We start from the raw sequence: 16,433 nt of genomic DNA on the forward strand, positions 1-16,433 counted from the left end.
CATTTTCTTTATCCCGTCTATCATTGATGGGCATTTGGGTTGGTTCCAAGTCTTTGCTATTGTAAATAGTGCCACTGTAAACACACGTGTGCATGTGTCTTTATAGTAGAATGATTTATAATCCTTTGGGTATATACCCAGTAATGGGATTGCTGGGTCAAATGGTATTTCTGGTTCCAGATCCTTGAGGAATTGCCACACTGTCTTCAACAATGGTTGAACTGATTTACACTCCACGAACACTGTAAAAGTGTTTCTATTTCTCCATAGCCTCTGTAGTTTCCTGACTTTTTAATGATCACCATTCTAGCTGGCATGAGATGAAATCTCATTCCCACTACTAACTTCTAACAAGCCACCTAGAAACCCATGATTCAGCCCTCCAGGATTCACTAACACTGGAGCCTGTGTAACCTGCTCTGAGGCTTAAAAACAAGCACATTTGCCCCACTGCTGCCACCAGTGGGGTCTGGAGACGGCTCAGTTTGTCTCCAAATCTGCAGCAAAACTTCACCGCATCCTCAACTAATAACTCTACCTTAAGCCACCAAGGAAATCAGGGATACCAGTGACCTTGTGTATTGTCAAAGGAGTAACACAAAGTTCACACTATTGCAGTCACCCAAAATCAAAGCCAAAATAGCCTACTCAACCAACAACATATGTACACCCTCAGGAAAAAAATAGTTGTCCCCTCCAAATCAATTTCACAAAATTGGAACAAGCAACTGCTACATCAGACGCACATATCAATGGAAGGACATAGTAAACATGAAAAAGCAGGAAATATGATACAACCAAAGGACCGCAACAATCATCCAGCAATAAATCCTAATTTAAAAAACTCCTTGAAATGCTGGCTAAAGAATTCAAAATATTGGTTTGAAAGAACCTCAGTGAAATGCAGGAAAAATCTGAAAACCAATACATAGAAATCAGAAAATCAATTCAGGGTATGAATGAAAAATTTAACAAGGAGATAAATATCTTTAAAAAAAAGAATTTCTGAACAAAAAATTCATTGAAGGAAATACAGAATACACTTGAAAGCTTTAGTGACACACTAGAGTAAGCAGAAGAAAGAATCTCTGAACTTGAAGACGGGTCTTTTGAAATACTCTCGTCAGACAAAAATAAGAAAAAAGAATGAAAAAGAATGAACAAAGTCTTTGAGAGATCTGGGACTATGTAAATCACCAGAACTTATGAATTATTGGTATTTCCAAGGAGAAAGAGAGATCAAAAAGATTAGGAAACTTACTTAAGGACATAATTGATGCAAACTTCCCAAATATAGCAAAGAGTCAGTCATCCAGATACAGGAGGCCCAATGATCCTCAGGCAAATACATTGCAAAAAAGACTTCATCATGGCTTATTATCTTCAGAATGTCAAAAGTCAAAGTGAAAAAAAAAGTAAAATTAGCAAAAGAGAAGTGTCTAGTCATCTATAAAGGAAATCTCATTAGTCTAACAGTGGCCTTTTCAGCATAAATCTTACAGGACAGAAGAGAATGCAGTGGCATTTTCAAAGTACAGAAAGAGAAAACTGTCACTCAGTAATCTTATATACTGCCAGAATAAGCTTTATAAATGAAGGAGAAATAAAATCTTTCCCAGGCACACAAATGCTGATGGAGTTTGTCATTACTAAACTGGCCCTACATGAAATGCCCAAATGGTTCTTAAACGTGGAAACAAAAGGTTGATATTCACCACCATGAAAACACATAGAAATATAAAACTTACAGTTCTTATAAAACAGTCACACAAAAGAGGAAGAGAAAGGATCAAGTGGCAACATGGCAGAATCTTATCAAACCACAAAACAAGAGAAAAAGAAACGATTTATAAACCAACTTGAAAACAATTAACAATATAACAGGAACAAAGCCTCATATATCAATATTAACTTTGAATATAAATGGATTAAATCTTCCACTTAAGAGATACAGATTGGTAGAATGGATTAAAAAACAAAACAAAACCATGATCCAACTATATGCTACCTATAAGAAACTCACCTTATCTATAAAGACCCATAATAGACTGAAAGTAAAGGGGTGAAAAAAGATACTCCAAAGGAGTAAGAACCAAAAGCAAGTGGGAGTAGCTACATTATACCAAACAAAACCAGCTTTAAATAAAAAAACAGTAATAAAAGACAAGGAAGATCATTATATAATGATAAAGGGATAAATTCAGCAAGAGGATGTAACAATCTGAAATACATATGCACACAACATCAGAGTACACAAATTCACAAAACAAATATTACTAAACCTAAAGAAAGAGATAGACAGCAATACAATAATAGTGGACAACTTTAACATCCCACTCATAGCACTAGATAGATCATCAAGACAGAAAATTAACAAATAAATGTTGGACTTTATACAAAGTTCATTTTGCTGAGATTTACAGAATATTTTATCCAGCAACTACAGAATATTCATTCTTTTCATTGGTGCATGGAACATTCCCCAAGATAGACCACCTATTAGGCCATAAAAAAAGTTTTAACAGATTTTTTAATAAAAATTATGTCAAAGAATTTATCAGACTACAATAGAATAAAGCTAGAAATCAGTACTAAGAGGAGCTCCAAAATCTTACAAACACATGGAGATTAAACAGCATGTTCTAGAAATATTACTAGATCAATGAAGAAATTAAGATGGAAATTAAAAATTTTTGAAATGAATGAAAATGAAAACACAACATTAAAAGAAAAGAAAACTGTGGGATGTAGCAAAAGCAGTGCTAAGAGGGAAGTTCATAGCATTAAATGCCTACATCAAAAAAGTTGAAAAGTCACAAATTAACAACTTAATGTTACACTTCAAGGAACTAGAAAAACAAGAACAAACCAAACTCAAAGTTAGCAGAAGAAAACAAATAACAAAGCTCGGAACAGAACTAAATGGTATAGAGACTAAAAAACAATACAAAGGGTTTTTTTTAAAAGATAAACAAAATTGTCGAGGCACTAGTTAGACTTAAGAAAGTGGAAGAACCAAATAAACACAATCATAATTTAAAAAGGAGACATCGTGAGGTGACAATGTGCTAGCAGCCCTCGCTGGCTCTTGGCGCCTCCTTGGCCTGATCGTCTGCTTTGTCCATGCCTGAGGAGACCTTCAGCCTGCCGCTGCACTGTGGGAGCCCCTCTCTGGGCTGGCCGACGCCAGAGCTGGCTCCCTCTGCTCCCCGAGAGGTGTGGAGGGAGAGGCACAGGTAGGAACCCGAGAACCTGCAGCCCGCCATGACCTCCCCCACCCCACCGTGCCCCATGGGCTCCCACACGGCCAGAGCCTCCCCAACGGGTGCCACCCCCTGCTCCAGGGCACGGGGTCCCATCGACCACCCACCCAAGGGCTGAGGAATGTGGGTGCAGCGTAGGACTATGGGACTGGCAGGCAGCTCTGCCCGCGGCCCTTGTGCACAATCCACTAGGTGAAGCCAGCTGGGCTCCTGAGTGGGGTGGGGACTTGGAGAACTTTTATGTCTAGCTGGAGGATTGTATATGCACCAATCAGCACTCTTGTGTCTAGCTCAGGGTTTGTGGATGCACCAATCAGCACTCTGTATCTAGCTAACCTAGTGGAGACTTGAAGAACTTTTATGTCTAGCTAAAGGATTGTAAATGCACCAATCAGTACTCTGTGTCTAGCTCAGGGATTGTAAATGCACCAGTCAGCACTCTGTCAAAATGGACCAATCAGCTCTCTGTAAAACGGACCAATCAGCAGGATGTGGGTGGGGCCAGATAAGGGAATAAAAGCAGGATGCGGGAGCCAGCAGGGGCAACCTGCTCGGGTCCCCTTCCATGCTGTGGAAGCTTTGTTCTTTTGCTTTTCACAAAACATCTTGCTGCTGCTCACTCCTTGGGTCTGCACTGCGTTTAAGAGCTGTAACACTCACCGCGAAGGTCTGCAGCTTAACTCCTGAAGCCAGTGAGACCACATACCCACTGGGAGGGAAGAACAGCTCTGAACGCGGGGAACGAACAACTCCGTATGTGCTAACTTTATGAACTGTAACAGTTGCTGCGAAGGTCTGCAGCTTCCCTCCTGAGGCCAGTGAGACCACAAAACCACCGGAAGGAATGAGCTACTCCAGACGTGCTGCCTTTAAGAGCTGTAACACTCACCATGAAGGTCTGCAGCTTCACTCCTGAAGTCAACGAGACCACGAGCCTACTAGAAGGAACAAACTCCAGACACACCATCTTTAAGAACTGTAACACTCACTGTGAGGGTCGATGGCTTCATTCTTGAAGTCGGCGAAACCGAGAACCCACCAATTCCAGACACAACAGTACAACTGATATTACAGAGATACAAAAGATGACCAGAGACTATTATGAACAACTATATGAGACAAACTAGAAAACCTAGTGGAAAAGGATAAAATCCTGGAAACATACAATCTCCTGAAATTGAAGTAGGAAGAAATAAAAGTCATGAACAGACCAATAGTAAGTAGCAAGATTGAATCAGTAATAAAAAAAATCTCCAAGCATCAACAAAAAACCCAGGATTAGATGGATTCATAGCCAAGTTCTATCAAACATACAAAGAAGAATAATACTAACACTCCTAAAACTATTCCAAAAAACTGAGTAAGAAGAAATTCTTCCTAACTCATTGTATAAGACCAGTATTGCCCTGATACTGGACATAACAGAAAAAGAAAACTACAGACCAATATCCTGAGGAATATAGTTGCAAGAATCCTCAACCAAATACTAGCAAATCAAATCCAATAGCACATCAGAAAGATAATACACCATGATCAGGTGGGATTTATCCCAATGATGCCATTATAAGTCAACATATGGAAATCAATAAATGTGATACATCACATAAAGAAAATTAATGACAAAAACTATATGGTCATCTCAACAGATGTAGAAAAAGCATTTGGTAAAATTTAGCATACCTTTATTATAAAAATCTTCAACAAATTAAGCATAAAATAACATACCTCAACATGATGAAGACATAATTAAGACAAACCTACAGCCAATATCAGACTGAAAGGGGAAAAGTTGAAAACATTCTCTCTGAAAGCTGGAACAAGGCAAGGATGCCCATTTTCACCATTCTTATTTAAGATGGTACTGGAAGTTCTCACCGCAGCTATCAGGCAGGAGAAAAATATTAAAGACATACAAATTGGAAAAGAGAAAGTCAAATCACTTCTGTTTGCTGATCTTATAACTAAAAAATCCTAAAGACTCCACCATAAAACCTCTTAGTTTGATAGATGAATTTTGTAAAGCTTCAGTATACAAAATTTACGTACAGAAATCGGTAGCATTTCTATATACCAATAATGATCTAGCCAAGGACCAAATCAAGAAGGCAATAACATTTGTAATAACTACATAAAACAATACCTAGGAATATATTTAACCTAGGACATGAAAGATCTCTGAAAAGAGAGCTACAAAACACTGATGAAAGAAAGTGTAGATGACAGAAACATGGAAAGACATTCCATCTTCATGGTTTGGAGGCATCAATATTATTAAAATGACCACACTGCCCAAAGCAATCTACAGGTTCAACGTTTTTCACAGATAATTAGAAAAAAAAATCCTAAAATTCATATGGAACAAAAAACGAGCTGGAATAGCCAAAGCAATCTAAGCCAAAAGAACAAAGCTGGAGGCATCACATTACCTCACTTCAAATTATGCTACAAGGTTATAGTAACCAAAACAACATGGTACAGGTATAAAAAATAGAATCTACAAGGAACTCAAGCAACTCAACAAGAAAAAAAATTACAAAGTGGACTCAAAACATGAACATTTATTTTTCAAGAGAAAATATACAAGTTTTCCATAAACATGCAAAAAAGTGCTCAACATCACTAATCATCAGAGAAATGAAAGTTAAAATGACAAGATATAATCTTACACCAGTCAGAATGACTTATTAAAAAGTTAAAAAAAAATATTGGCAAGGTGGAATTACGGAATTGGAGAAGATGAAATACTTTTATACACTCTTGGTGGAAATGTAAATTAGTACAATCTTTATGGAAAAAAGTAGGGAGATTTCTCACGTAACTAAAAATTGAACCACCATTGGATTTAGCAGTTCTGTGACTGGGTGTATATCCAAAGGGAAATAAATTATAATATCAAAAAGATACCTGCACTTGTATGTTTACTGCATCACTATTTACAATAGCAAATATGTGGAATCAACCTACGTGTCCATCAATAGAGGACTGGATAAATAACTACTCAGCCATAAAAAATAACATGTCTTTTGTGGTAACATGGATATAACTGGAGGCCATTATCCTAACTAAAATAACTTAGCCAAATACCACATGTTCTCACTTAGAATTGGAAGCTAAACAATGAGTAAACATGGACATGGACAGTGGAATAATAGACATTGGAAATGACGAAGAGTGGGAGGGTGGGAGATGGGTGAAGATTGAAAAATTACCTATTGGGTACAATGTTCACTATTCAGGTGATGTGTACTCTAAAAGCCAAGACTTTGTCACTAGCCAAACTCTCTCTATATATATGAAGTTGGAAAAAATAAGTAAACTTGGAAAAAAAGCAAAAAACAAAGGCCATTTTACTGAGCACAGTTGGACAGTCCAAGGCAAGGTATTCAAAGGCCATAGAAGACTCAGATGGATAAGGATGATCAAAGGCAGAAAGTTTGAGCAAGCACATCACTGAAGAGCAAGATTCTGCCAAGTGAAAACACAAACTTCAATGCAACTGAAATGGTATTTGGAGGTATGTTTATTTAGTGCAGGAATCCAGCCAGTCTGTAAACAAGATATGTGGACCTAGTACTCTTTTCTGGAAAGCTAGACTCTGTTTCAGGTTTCCAAATAAACAAGCTGTGCATTTAAGACAAGTTCAGTCCCAGCAAGTTACTGAAGGAAGAGTTAGGGTTCCTGGGAAAGCTACCAAGTAATAATAAAAGCAGAAGCCCAATGACCAACTTAGATGTTGGGAGTGCTGTAACTCAGGAATCATGCAGAGGCCCAGGGATTCCCTCTGAGGTGCTCTGGATTTTGGGCCTTGTTGACCATGCGATTAGCTAGAGCCTGGTCCTTCAGATGGGGCCCAAAATAACATCCAGCTTCAGGGAGCTTGGAAAGGCAAAAGCTGTGCTGTATAAGGGAGATAGGGACTGACATTTGAAATAGCTGTTGCGACACAAAGTATGGCTGAGAACCAGCAGCACTAGCATCCCCTGGAATCTCATTAGAAATGTAGACTCTCAGTTCAGACCCACTGAGTCAGAATATGCATTTTAATAGTCTCTCCCAAGTATAATTATGTACATTCAAGTTTGAGAAGCACTGGTCTAGGCCATTGCTACTAATGCAGCTTACAGTTCTAATGTTGATTCTCCATTGCTGCATCATATAGTAGGTTGCATTGGAAACCTTCTCTGACTTCTCTTGGTACCACCCAAGGCAAAGTTCAGAACTGGAAAGAAACTAAGGGAACATCTATTCAATGCTCACATATTACAGAGGAAGAAGCAAGGTCCCATGTGGGTAAAGCGACTTGACCAATGCCACAACTCATTAGTGACAAAAATAGGAATGAGAACCAAACTCTTCTCATCCCTAATATTTATTTATTTACAAACACATATAATTTAGCTGCTTACTAATTAATAAAAGATTTATTGAGTACATACCATATGCCAGGTATTTTGTTAGGTGATTAAGATACAAAGATGAGGAAGTCAGACAATCAACTCCATCTAATACAAGAGAGCTCTTCTTTCACTCATTCCTGGGCTATAAGGAATTCTAAACATAAGACACATTTTAAATACAATAGTCCTCAGTGTTTTTCAAAACTATATCACTTCTTTGCCATTGGAAAACTAGTCTTTGCAGAAGTGAGTAAGGGAGCATTGAAAGTTCCATCATGAGTGTATTGTCTCCTCCTGAATCCACCCTGAAGTATGAAGGTGATATAGGGTGAATCTTGTCCCTTGAAGAGTGAAGACAAGCGGGAATAGAACTAAGGATTAGTAGATTAGGCAAGGACTGGCTGGGAGATCTAATGGGAAGTCATTTTAGGATTAGCAGTAGGTCTAAGAGAATATAAAGAATGAGGCACCAAGGAAGAGTAAGGAGCCAAGAATGATCACGAACTAAAATAATGCCTTAGAGCATTATTATTGCTCTAAGCACTTCACATGGACTCATTGAATCCTCACACGAGCAATTCATGGAATGGGGATTACACATCTCCATTTCACAAATGAGGAAGCCAGAGGCGTGAATGTCAGCTTGCCCATAGTCTGCGTTTGCATTATGACTATGTAAGTATCATTCATGGGTGAGCCAAGTAGGTTACTGCTTCCTTTATTTCTGCCTTCTTCTTTCCAGAAGAAAAAAGTTGCCTTTAACTTAGAACCAGTCTTTTGTCTTATTTTTGTTTATTTTGGGATCTCTAATTCTTCCCAAGCTTTCAAAGAACTATACAGTCTTCTCCATTTGGTCAAACTCATCAGCTTATCTTTCAGTTCCATTTGTTTTTCTTCTTCAGAGACATGCTCCACATTGATTGCTTTTATGGCTCAACTATCATCTTAAGGGTCCCATTCATCACCCTACTGCGTATTCCTTCCCCTCTCTCTAAGTTGGGTTCCCTGGGTCTCCTGTTTCTGTCTTGAGTTGCTCTCTTGGGTCAGATGAACACGTCCTCCAGCTTCCTGAAAAAGGGTGTATAGAGGTTCTAATTTTTCAGAGTATTCATGAGACTTCACAAAGAAAGGATAAGGCATGGAAGGCTAAAGAAAGCACAGGTAATCATTCGAGACACTCAAGATATCCAGGGGCAGCTTTCAGTGTCTCAGTCACATAGGACACAGTTCATTTATGGATTATAAACCACCAAAATCTGACATATCTTGGTCTCAAGCTGCTCTCTTATCTGAGGAGGAGCCTTTTCTATCTCTGTTTGTGTAGTCAAAAACACGTGTGGGCCCAGACTCAATAATAGAAGTGAAGATAATAGATCTAGCTGCCAATCATCAGTATGCACATTTTTTATAAAAAATGCAGACCAGATGTTACAGGCTGCTCTCTGGTCTGTTTCAGACCCTTGAACAGGACTGCATTAATTACTAGTTAACACATTTTACTCAGGTTTGGCCAAGGGCCAATACCATGACTACATTGCCCTTATATGGTAACAGGGTTGCAGCAAACTAACTGAGATTACCCAGGAGGTAAAAAGACCTTGAATGTCTAACAAAATATCTTTATTTTAATGCTTAATTCATTGTTTTCTTGGCCTAAAATTCTAGGCTGACAGTTATTTTCCCTGCAAACATGGGGGGTATTATTCCACTGTCTCTGGCATTGTCAACAGCAATGTCTCTGCATTGCTGTTGAGAAGGCTGATCCCATTCTGATTCCTAGTTCATTATTTGTGACTCTGCCAGCTCTCAGAGTCTTCCCTCTGTCCCATATGTACTGAGATTTCGTGATGCGCATTGGTGTGAGTCTTTCATCTGTTGTGCTGGATATTTAGGGTGGCCCTTTCAAAATGAAAACTAATATTCTCCAGTTCATAGAAATTTGTTTTATTTAATAATTTCCTCCCTCTGATTATCTTATTACCTTTTGGAATTTCTATTATTCAGATATTGAACCAATTGGATTAAGTGTTTACTTTTCTCATTTTTTCCCCTATTATCTATGTTTTTAAATTTAGGTTTCACTTTTGGGGAGATGGATTCAACTTTATATTTTGCATCTTTTATTATTTAGTTGTTTTGATCATATTTCTATTTTTAAGTGGTCTTCCTTGTTCTCTGATTGTCCCATTTTGATAGTATCCTGTTCTTGTTTCACAGATGCAACATTGTCTTTCTTCTATCTGAGGATATTAGTTATGGTTTCATTGGAGTTTTCTCCTGATCTTTGTCTTATATCTTACTCTGCAATTTCCCTTCTGTTAGTTTTAGTTTTTGCCTTTCATTTCCTGTCTAGTGACTCTTGACTGTCCATTTATGTTTGAAGTGAAGCACTAAAAAGCATATTTGGTTAGACATTGATTTGTGGGCCTCATTATAGGGTAACTGCAGAAGGAGCCAGTAGTTTCACTGGAGGATGATGACATTTCAGTATCTGTAGGTCTTTTCTCTTTGACATATCAGTTTCCCCAAAGACAATTCTCTTAGACACCTGCCTAATTTACTGCATTCTGAGAAGGGGCTGTTGTGGGGTAGGGGGATGTCTCTCATTCAGAATGCAGACTTTCACTTAATTACAATGTTTTTAGTAAAGCACCTGAGCCCTGTACCTAACGTCCCTCAGCATAGATCCTCTCTGATTTAACATGAGCAGAGAGCAAAATAGAAGAAGGTCAGCCAGGAGAGAGGAGGCAAGGGAAAGGAGGAGTCTCCAGGTTGTACCCACCCAGATGAAAGGGAGGTTGTCTAATGTTACTCCTTGTTTGCAGTACCACCTATTCCTGCCTTTAAAGGTACCCGAGCCTTCAGTTCCTGAGCTTGTCAGGGATCTCAGTCATGCTTGTTGTTGGCAACCCCTCTGAAAACACTTAGGACACAGCCTTTCCTCTCTGCTGAGTCAGCTTTGTTCTTCCAGGTGCTTTCTGTCCTTCATAGTGTTGCTAACATCTTTTGTCTGCTTCATCTCCTCTTGTGTTCTTTCTGTCCTTGTGGACTCACGCCTTTTAAAAATACCTAAAAATACCTTTACTCTTATCTTAGTTTACTTTGTGAGGAAGCAGAGGTAAAGGCATGTGCCTTTAGGGGTGAAGAGAGTTTTTTCTTCCTCTTCTAAAGATTTGGGTCTAAAGTCTACCAAAATAATACTGACAATGGATAGCCTAACAGGAGAAAAAGCATACAAATTTAGTAATGTGTATAAGCACAGGAAAATAACAAAAGAATGATTACCCAATTACCCGGAGAGATTCAGAAGCTTATATACCCTTCTTCAGGTTTCTTCCTTCAGGGAGAGGAAGCTGGGGATATGGGCAATTTTGAGGAGTCATCAATGATTTTTACCAGAACTGAATGGACCCAAAGGGCAGACCATAGTTTTTAAGTGATCTGTGTACAGGGACTGAGAACGACAATAGCTTGTGGGAAGTTAGGGAAGAAGAGGGGTAGCACAACACTGCAAACAAAGGTTGTCTGATTATGCAGATAGAGTCTCCCAGGCAATCTCTCCAAGCTGCCCTCAGAAGAATAGACAAAAACTCTGTGTGGGCAAGGTGATGACTTTTAGTCTTTTCTCCTCTCTGGTACTTAATCTTTCTTGGTTATTTAATGAGATTCCTAGAAAGGGAGCTTCAAGACTATTGTACTTCTTTTGGAAGACGTTTTCTCAGGCAGATATGGGAACCTCCTGAGAGAGCCCCTACCTGTGCTGGGTTAAAAAGTCTTGGTTCTGAGATAGTTTCTAAGGCCTTCTAATGTCCTTTGTTACTTTGGGGCTATGTTCTCTGAGCCTCAATATGCCTAATTACTTGGTTTTGATTGGCAACTCTGGACAATAGCTTTCTTATATCTAAAATGAAGGAATGAGACCAGATTATCTCTAAGGTTCTGTGACTCTCAAACACTACAAATCCATAACTAAGTAGGTGCTATAACATGCAACTGACTCTAAGAATTGTCAGAATCTGAACAACAGGGAAATTACTGGAGCATGAATCATCAAGGGACATTTCATCTTAGCTGTGGTGGCTAGAAAGCTGCGTGTGGATTGGATAAATGGAGAGAAGAGGAAGGGAACAGCATAAGTGAACTCATAGAAATGACTATGCCCACTTATGGGAATGGTACATGTTGAGAAGTAACAAGGAACAAAGTTGGCTATTTACCAGGTGTATGCTTAATACTTACTGTAGAGGGCCTTCAAAGGCTGAACTATAAACTTAATTGCAATACAAAATGTCACTCTTCAAAAATAATATCATATTGTTACCAAATAGTATTTATTTTCATCATACAACCTTTGTATAATTCTGGTTCACATCATTTCTCTTTTGGGTGAATTGAAAACCCAATTTTTCTCTTCTAAACAAATACTTTTTAACGTACAGTGATATTATTTTGTGAACTATTGCTGTATTTTTTGAGGTAAACTCTAATTTTGATGTCACATTGTATACCCCCTTTTTTTTTCTTATAGGTTTTATTGTTGTATGCATATAATTTGAAGCCTGTGAAGATTTCAGATGTTAGACATTCCACTTGTAACAGTACATGTGTTGGCTCTTTATGGATTCCACTGAATAGGCAAGTAAAAATTCCACAACTCGAATTGTCTTTGTTGTTATTTCTCATGAGAATAGACTCTTTCAGTAATTGGCAAGGTGTAGCGTAGGAGACCTGCTAAAAGGCACTTCTAGAAGAATCTTCCTTTTGTTTAGAGGAATATTATATTGCAGTGGTTAAGAGCATGAACTCTGAATCCTGCCTGCTTCATTCAAATATCAGTTGTGCCCCTTATTACCTTCACAACCTTGGGCAGTTTATGTAACCTCTGTACTTCAGTTTCCTATTAGTAAAATGGAAATAATACTAATCATAGTACAGAGGGTTGCCGAAGGAACAGTTCATACATGCTTCATAGAGATTACAGAGACCACAAGGATGTTGTCTGTACTATATTTTGCCTGTAGTTTCAGTGTGGTTAAAAAATAATTTAATGTGGCTTTGTATGGAGTTTCAAAATTAAGCCCAAGCTCTACTACCTCCCTTGGCCCACCTTTCCCTCTGTGCCCAATCAGAAGTCTCTGCTTCTTCTAGGTTGTTTTCCTCCCTCTCCATCGAACAGGTCATATCTCTTAACTTTTTGCTCATGCCTCATTTCTCTCTTCCTGTTTCACTTTACAAATTTCCTTGTTGTTTTTTAATTTAGTACTTAGTTTATTTTTGACTTCACTGTTCATTGCCCTTCTGACCTTATCCTCCATTTCCTTCATTTAGGATGTAAATGATCATAACTGCTCTGTCTGCCTTTCAGGGTTATTGTTAGGACCAAGATAGACAGTGTGTGAACATGCTTTGAAAAGCTTAACCACTAATGCCTGTTCCATCAATGGCTTGGTAAACAGAGAATTAGTGCTTCTCTCCTTCCATTGAGAGTCTTGTTTATGTTCCATGATTTTCATTTTGAATGACTTCTTGGCATCACCATGAAAGAGACAAAGGCTGTTTCAAGAGCTGGCATATTTTCAATTATTCAGTCAATTTATTTGTTCCCTCTTTTCTTTCTTTTCTCCTCTTCTCTCCTCTTCTTCCCTTCCTTCCCTCCACTCCTCTCCTCTATATTTTCATTCAATTTATTTTCTTCCTTGTTTTCCTTTTCCTTTCCATTTCTTTTCTTCTTTTCCAAGTGAAATGGTTGAAAACTTAGGTACAGGCTATAGAGCAGCATAGCTAACCAACAAAATCAGGTAATTCTGCACTTGCTTTGTAAATCCGGAAATGTAGATTTTTTCCAGCCCCACATGATAAAAATGATTATAATTTCTATAAAGTAGAAAGTCATCAAACTGATAAGCTTCTTTCTTTTATTCCAGAAAGTTTTGAATTTTGGTGTATTTATGATCAATAGTAGGGTTAGTAAAATTAGTGACAAGCCCCAGCCACTGAGGCCATCACAGAGGACCATGCCCAGAAATCTTTTATTTCCTTGTCCTTTGGTGGCACTGTGAAAATAAACTATTTCTTTCATCCTGGGTGGCATTCCTTGTGTTCTTATGAGGCTCAAGATTAGTATGTGGGAACTGGTCCTAATCATCCTTTGGACCAAAGTAGGAGTAAGAGTAAAGCAAAGTAGGAGTAAAACAGGTCAGAAAAACATAGGCCAGAGAAGAAGAAACTTGGATAACCTGCAAATTGGGAAATCCTCCTTTTATAATTCACTTTCTCATATCCTAGTTAAGTTCTCATAAGAAAAAGTATATTTTAATCCTTTGCATTTTTTTACAGCAACAAAGGAAACAATAGTGTTCTTAATGAACAGACATAAAGCCTTCTGTGTAGTTCTATCTAAATTGTGCTATTGTGACCAAGATCAAGTTCCCTGCCTACTGTCTCTGCCTTTAAACCTCCAGTCATCCATGTTTCTACTTGCAACTTGGTCCTGCCCTCCAGGCCATGGCAGACTCTGGGAGAGAGTGCCTAGGAGTCAATAAATGAGAGCAGAGGCTGTGGGGAGCCCAGACGGGATGATAGATGCTTGTTTGTGGTGCCAAGGTTTAAAAAGCTGGAGCAGGCGTTGACCTGGAGGACAGAAATGAAGAAGTACATGGGAGGACAGGGAGGTGAGGGGCAAATGTATGCCAGAGCACAAAGGGAGGAAGCAAGATGTAGGCAGGTGCAGTCATGGGGTCCAGGCCTTACACCAAGACTCAGGTCATCCGATGTTGCTCTTCGCATGAGGACTCAGCCTGCTTTGCCTGGTCCCAGATGGCTGTTTGTGGAGCTAGACGGGGCCATTTACTCTGCCAGCACAGGCAGTGAAGTTCTGGACACTCATTTACAATCTGCAACCCAAATGTCAAAGAATGGTTTATCCTTCCTAGAATCCCAAGTATTATAAAGGAAAGCTATGCTATTTGTGGAAGACAAATAAGACTTCTTTCTCTAGGTATTAGAATTTAAAAAATGGCATTTTAGAATACTATCTTTCCTTCATGTAGTTCCTTGTGGTTAAGAACATACATGCTTATGTCATTTCATCCTTACAAAAGCCTTATGAATTGGATGAAGTGGATTTTCTTATTCCAGTCTTACAGTAGAAGGAACCTCAGGGTCAGAGAGGTTAAGTGAGTAGTCTAAGGTTTCATGGCTAGAGTTTGAAGGAACCAAGCATGACTCACCAACTCTTTCACCTCCTCATCTTCTTTTCTCTCCAATGCATCAGGCACCTTTCCCAGCATTATTGGAGATGACCCTTTTTTTTTTTAAGTTTTACTTTAAGTTCTGGGATACATGTGCAGAACATGCAGGTTTGCTACATAGGTATACACGTCCCATGGTGGTTTGCTGCACCTATCAACCCGTCATCTAGATTTTAAGCCCCACATGCATTAGGTGTTTGTCCTAATGCTCTCCTTGCCCTTGTCCCCAGCCCACCGACAGGTCCTAGTGTGTGATGTTCCCCTCCCTTTGTTCATGTGTTCTCATTGTTCAACTCCCACTTATGAGTGAGAACATGCAGCGTTTGGTTTTCTGTTCCTGTGTTAGTTTGCTGAGGATGATGGTTTCCAGGTTCATGCATGTCCTTGCAGAAGACATGAACTCATTCTTTTTTATGGCTGCATAGTATTCCATGGTGTATATGTGCCATATTTTCTTTATCCCATTTATCATTGATGGGTATTTGGGTTGGTTCCAAGTCTTTGCTATTGTAAATAGTGCTGCAGGAAACATATGTGTGCACATTTCTTTATAGTAGAATGATTTATAATCCTTTGGGTATATACACAGTAACGGGATTGCTGGGTCAAATGGTATTTCTGGTTCTACATCCTTGAGGAATTGCCACACTGTCTTCCATAATGGTTGAACTAATTTACATTCCACGAACAGTGTAAAAGTGTTCCTATTTCTCCACATCCTCTCCAGCATCTGTTGTTTCTTGACTATTTAATGATTGCCATTCTAACTAATGTGGTTTTGTGGTTTTGATTTGCATTTCTCTAATGACCAGTGATGATGAACTTTTTTTCATATGTTTGTTGGCTGCCTAAATGTCTTTTTTTGAGAAGTGTCTTTTATATCCTTCGCCCACTCTTTGATGGGGTTGTTTCTTTTTTTTCTTGTAAATTTAAGTTCTTTGTAGATTCTGGATATTAGATCTTTCTCAGATGCATATATTGCAAAAATTTTCTCCCATTCTGTAGGTTGCCTGTTCACTCTGTAGGTTACCCATAGTTTCTTTCGCTGTACAGAAACTCTTTAGTTTAATTAGATTCCATTTATCATTTTGGCTTTTGTTGCAATTGCTTTTGGTATTTTAGTCATGAAGTCTTTGCCCATGCCTGTGTCCTGAATGGTATTGCCTAGGTTTTCTTCTAGGGTTTTTATGGTTTTAGGTTTTACATTTAAATCTTTAATCCATCTGAGTTAATTTTTACATAAGGTGTAAGGAAGGGGTCCAGTTTCAGTTTTCTGCATATGGCTAGCCAGTTTTCCCAACACCATTTATTAAACAGGGAATCCTTTCCCTGTTGATTGTTTTTGTCAGGTTTGTTTGAGATCAAATGGTTGTAGATATATGGTGTTATTTCTGGGTCCTCTGTTCTGTTCCATTGGTCTATATATCTGTTGTAGTACCACTACCATGCTGTTTGGGTTACTGTAGCCTTGTAGTACAGTTTGAAGTCAGGTAGCGTGATGCCTCCAGCTTTGTTCTTTTTGC

General features: G+C 38.6%; 1 protein-coding gene across 1 annotated transcript in view; it reads left to right on the forward strand.

The window, feature by feature from the left end:
• The window catches only part of CFAP54 (cilia and flagella associated protein 54), a 380,538-nt gene that overhangs the window by 314,887 nt on the left and 49,218 nt on the right, over positions 1-16,433 (forward strand). The window contains exon 64 of the mRNA XM_025402762.1: positions 12,189-12,295. Coding sequence (XP_025258547.1) covers positions 12,189-12,295 — 107 coding nt within the window. The remainder of the gene's footprint in view (positions 1-12,188; positions 12,296-16,433) is intronic.

Source organism: Theropithecus gelada, chromosome 11, assembly GCF_003255815.1.
Source record: "Theropithecus gelada isolate Dixy chromosome 11, Tgel_1.0, whole genome shotgun sequence".
Taxonomy (NCBI): domain Eukaryota; kingdom Metazoa; phylum Chordata; class Mammalia; order Primates; family Cercopithecidae; genus Theropithecus; species Theropithecus gelada.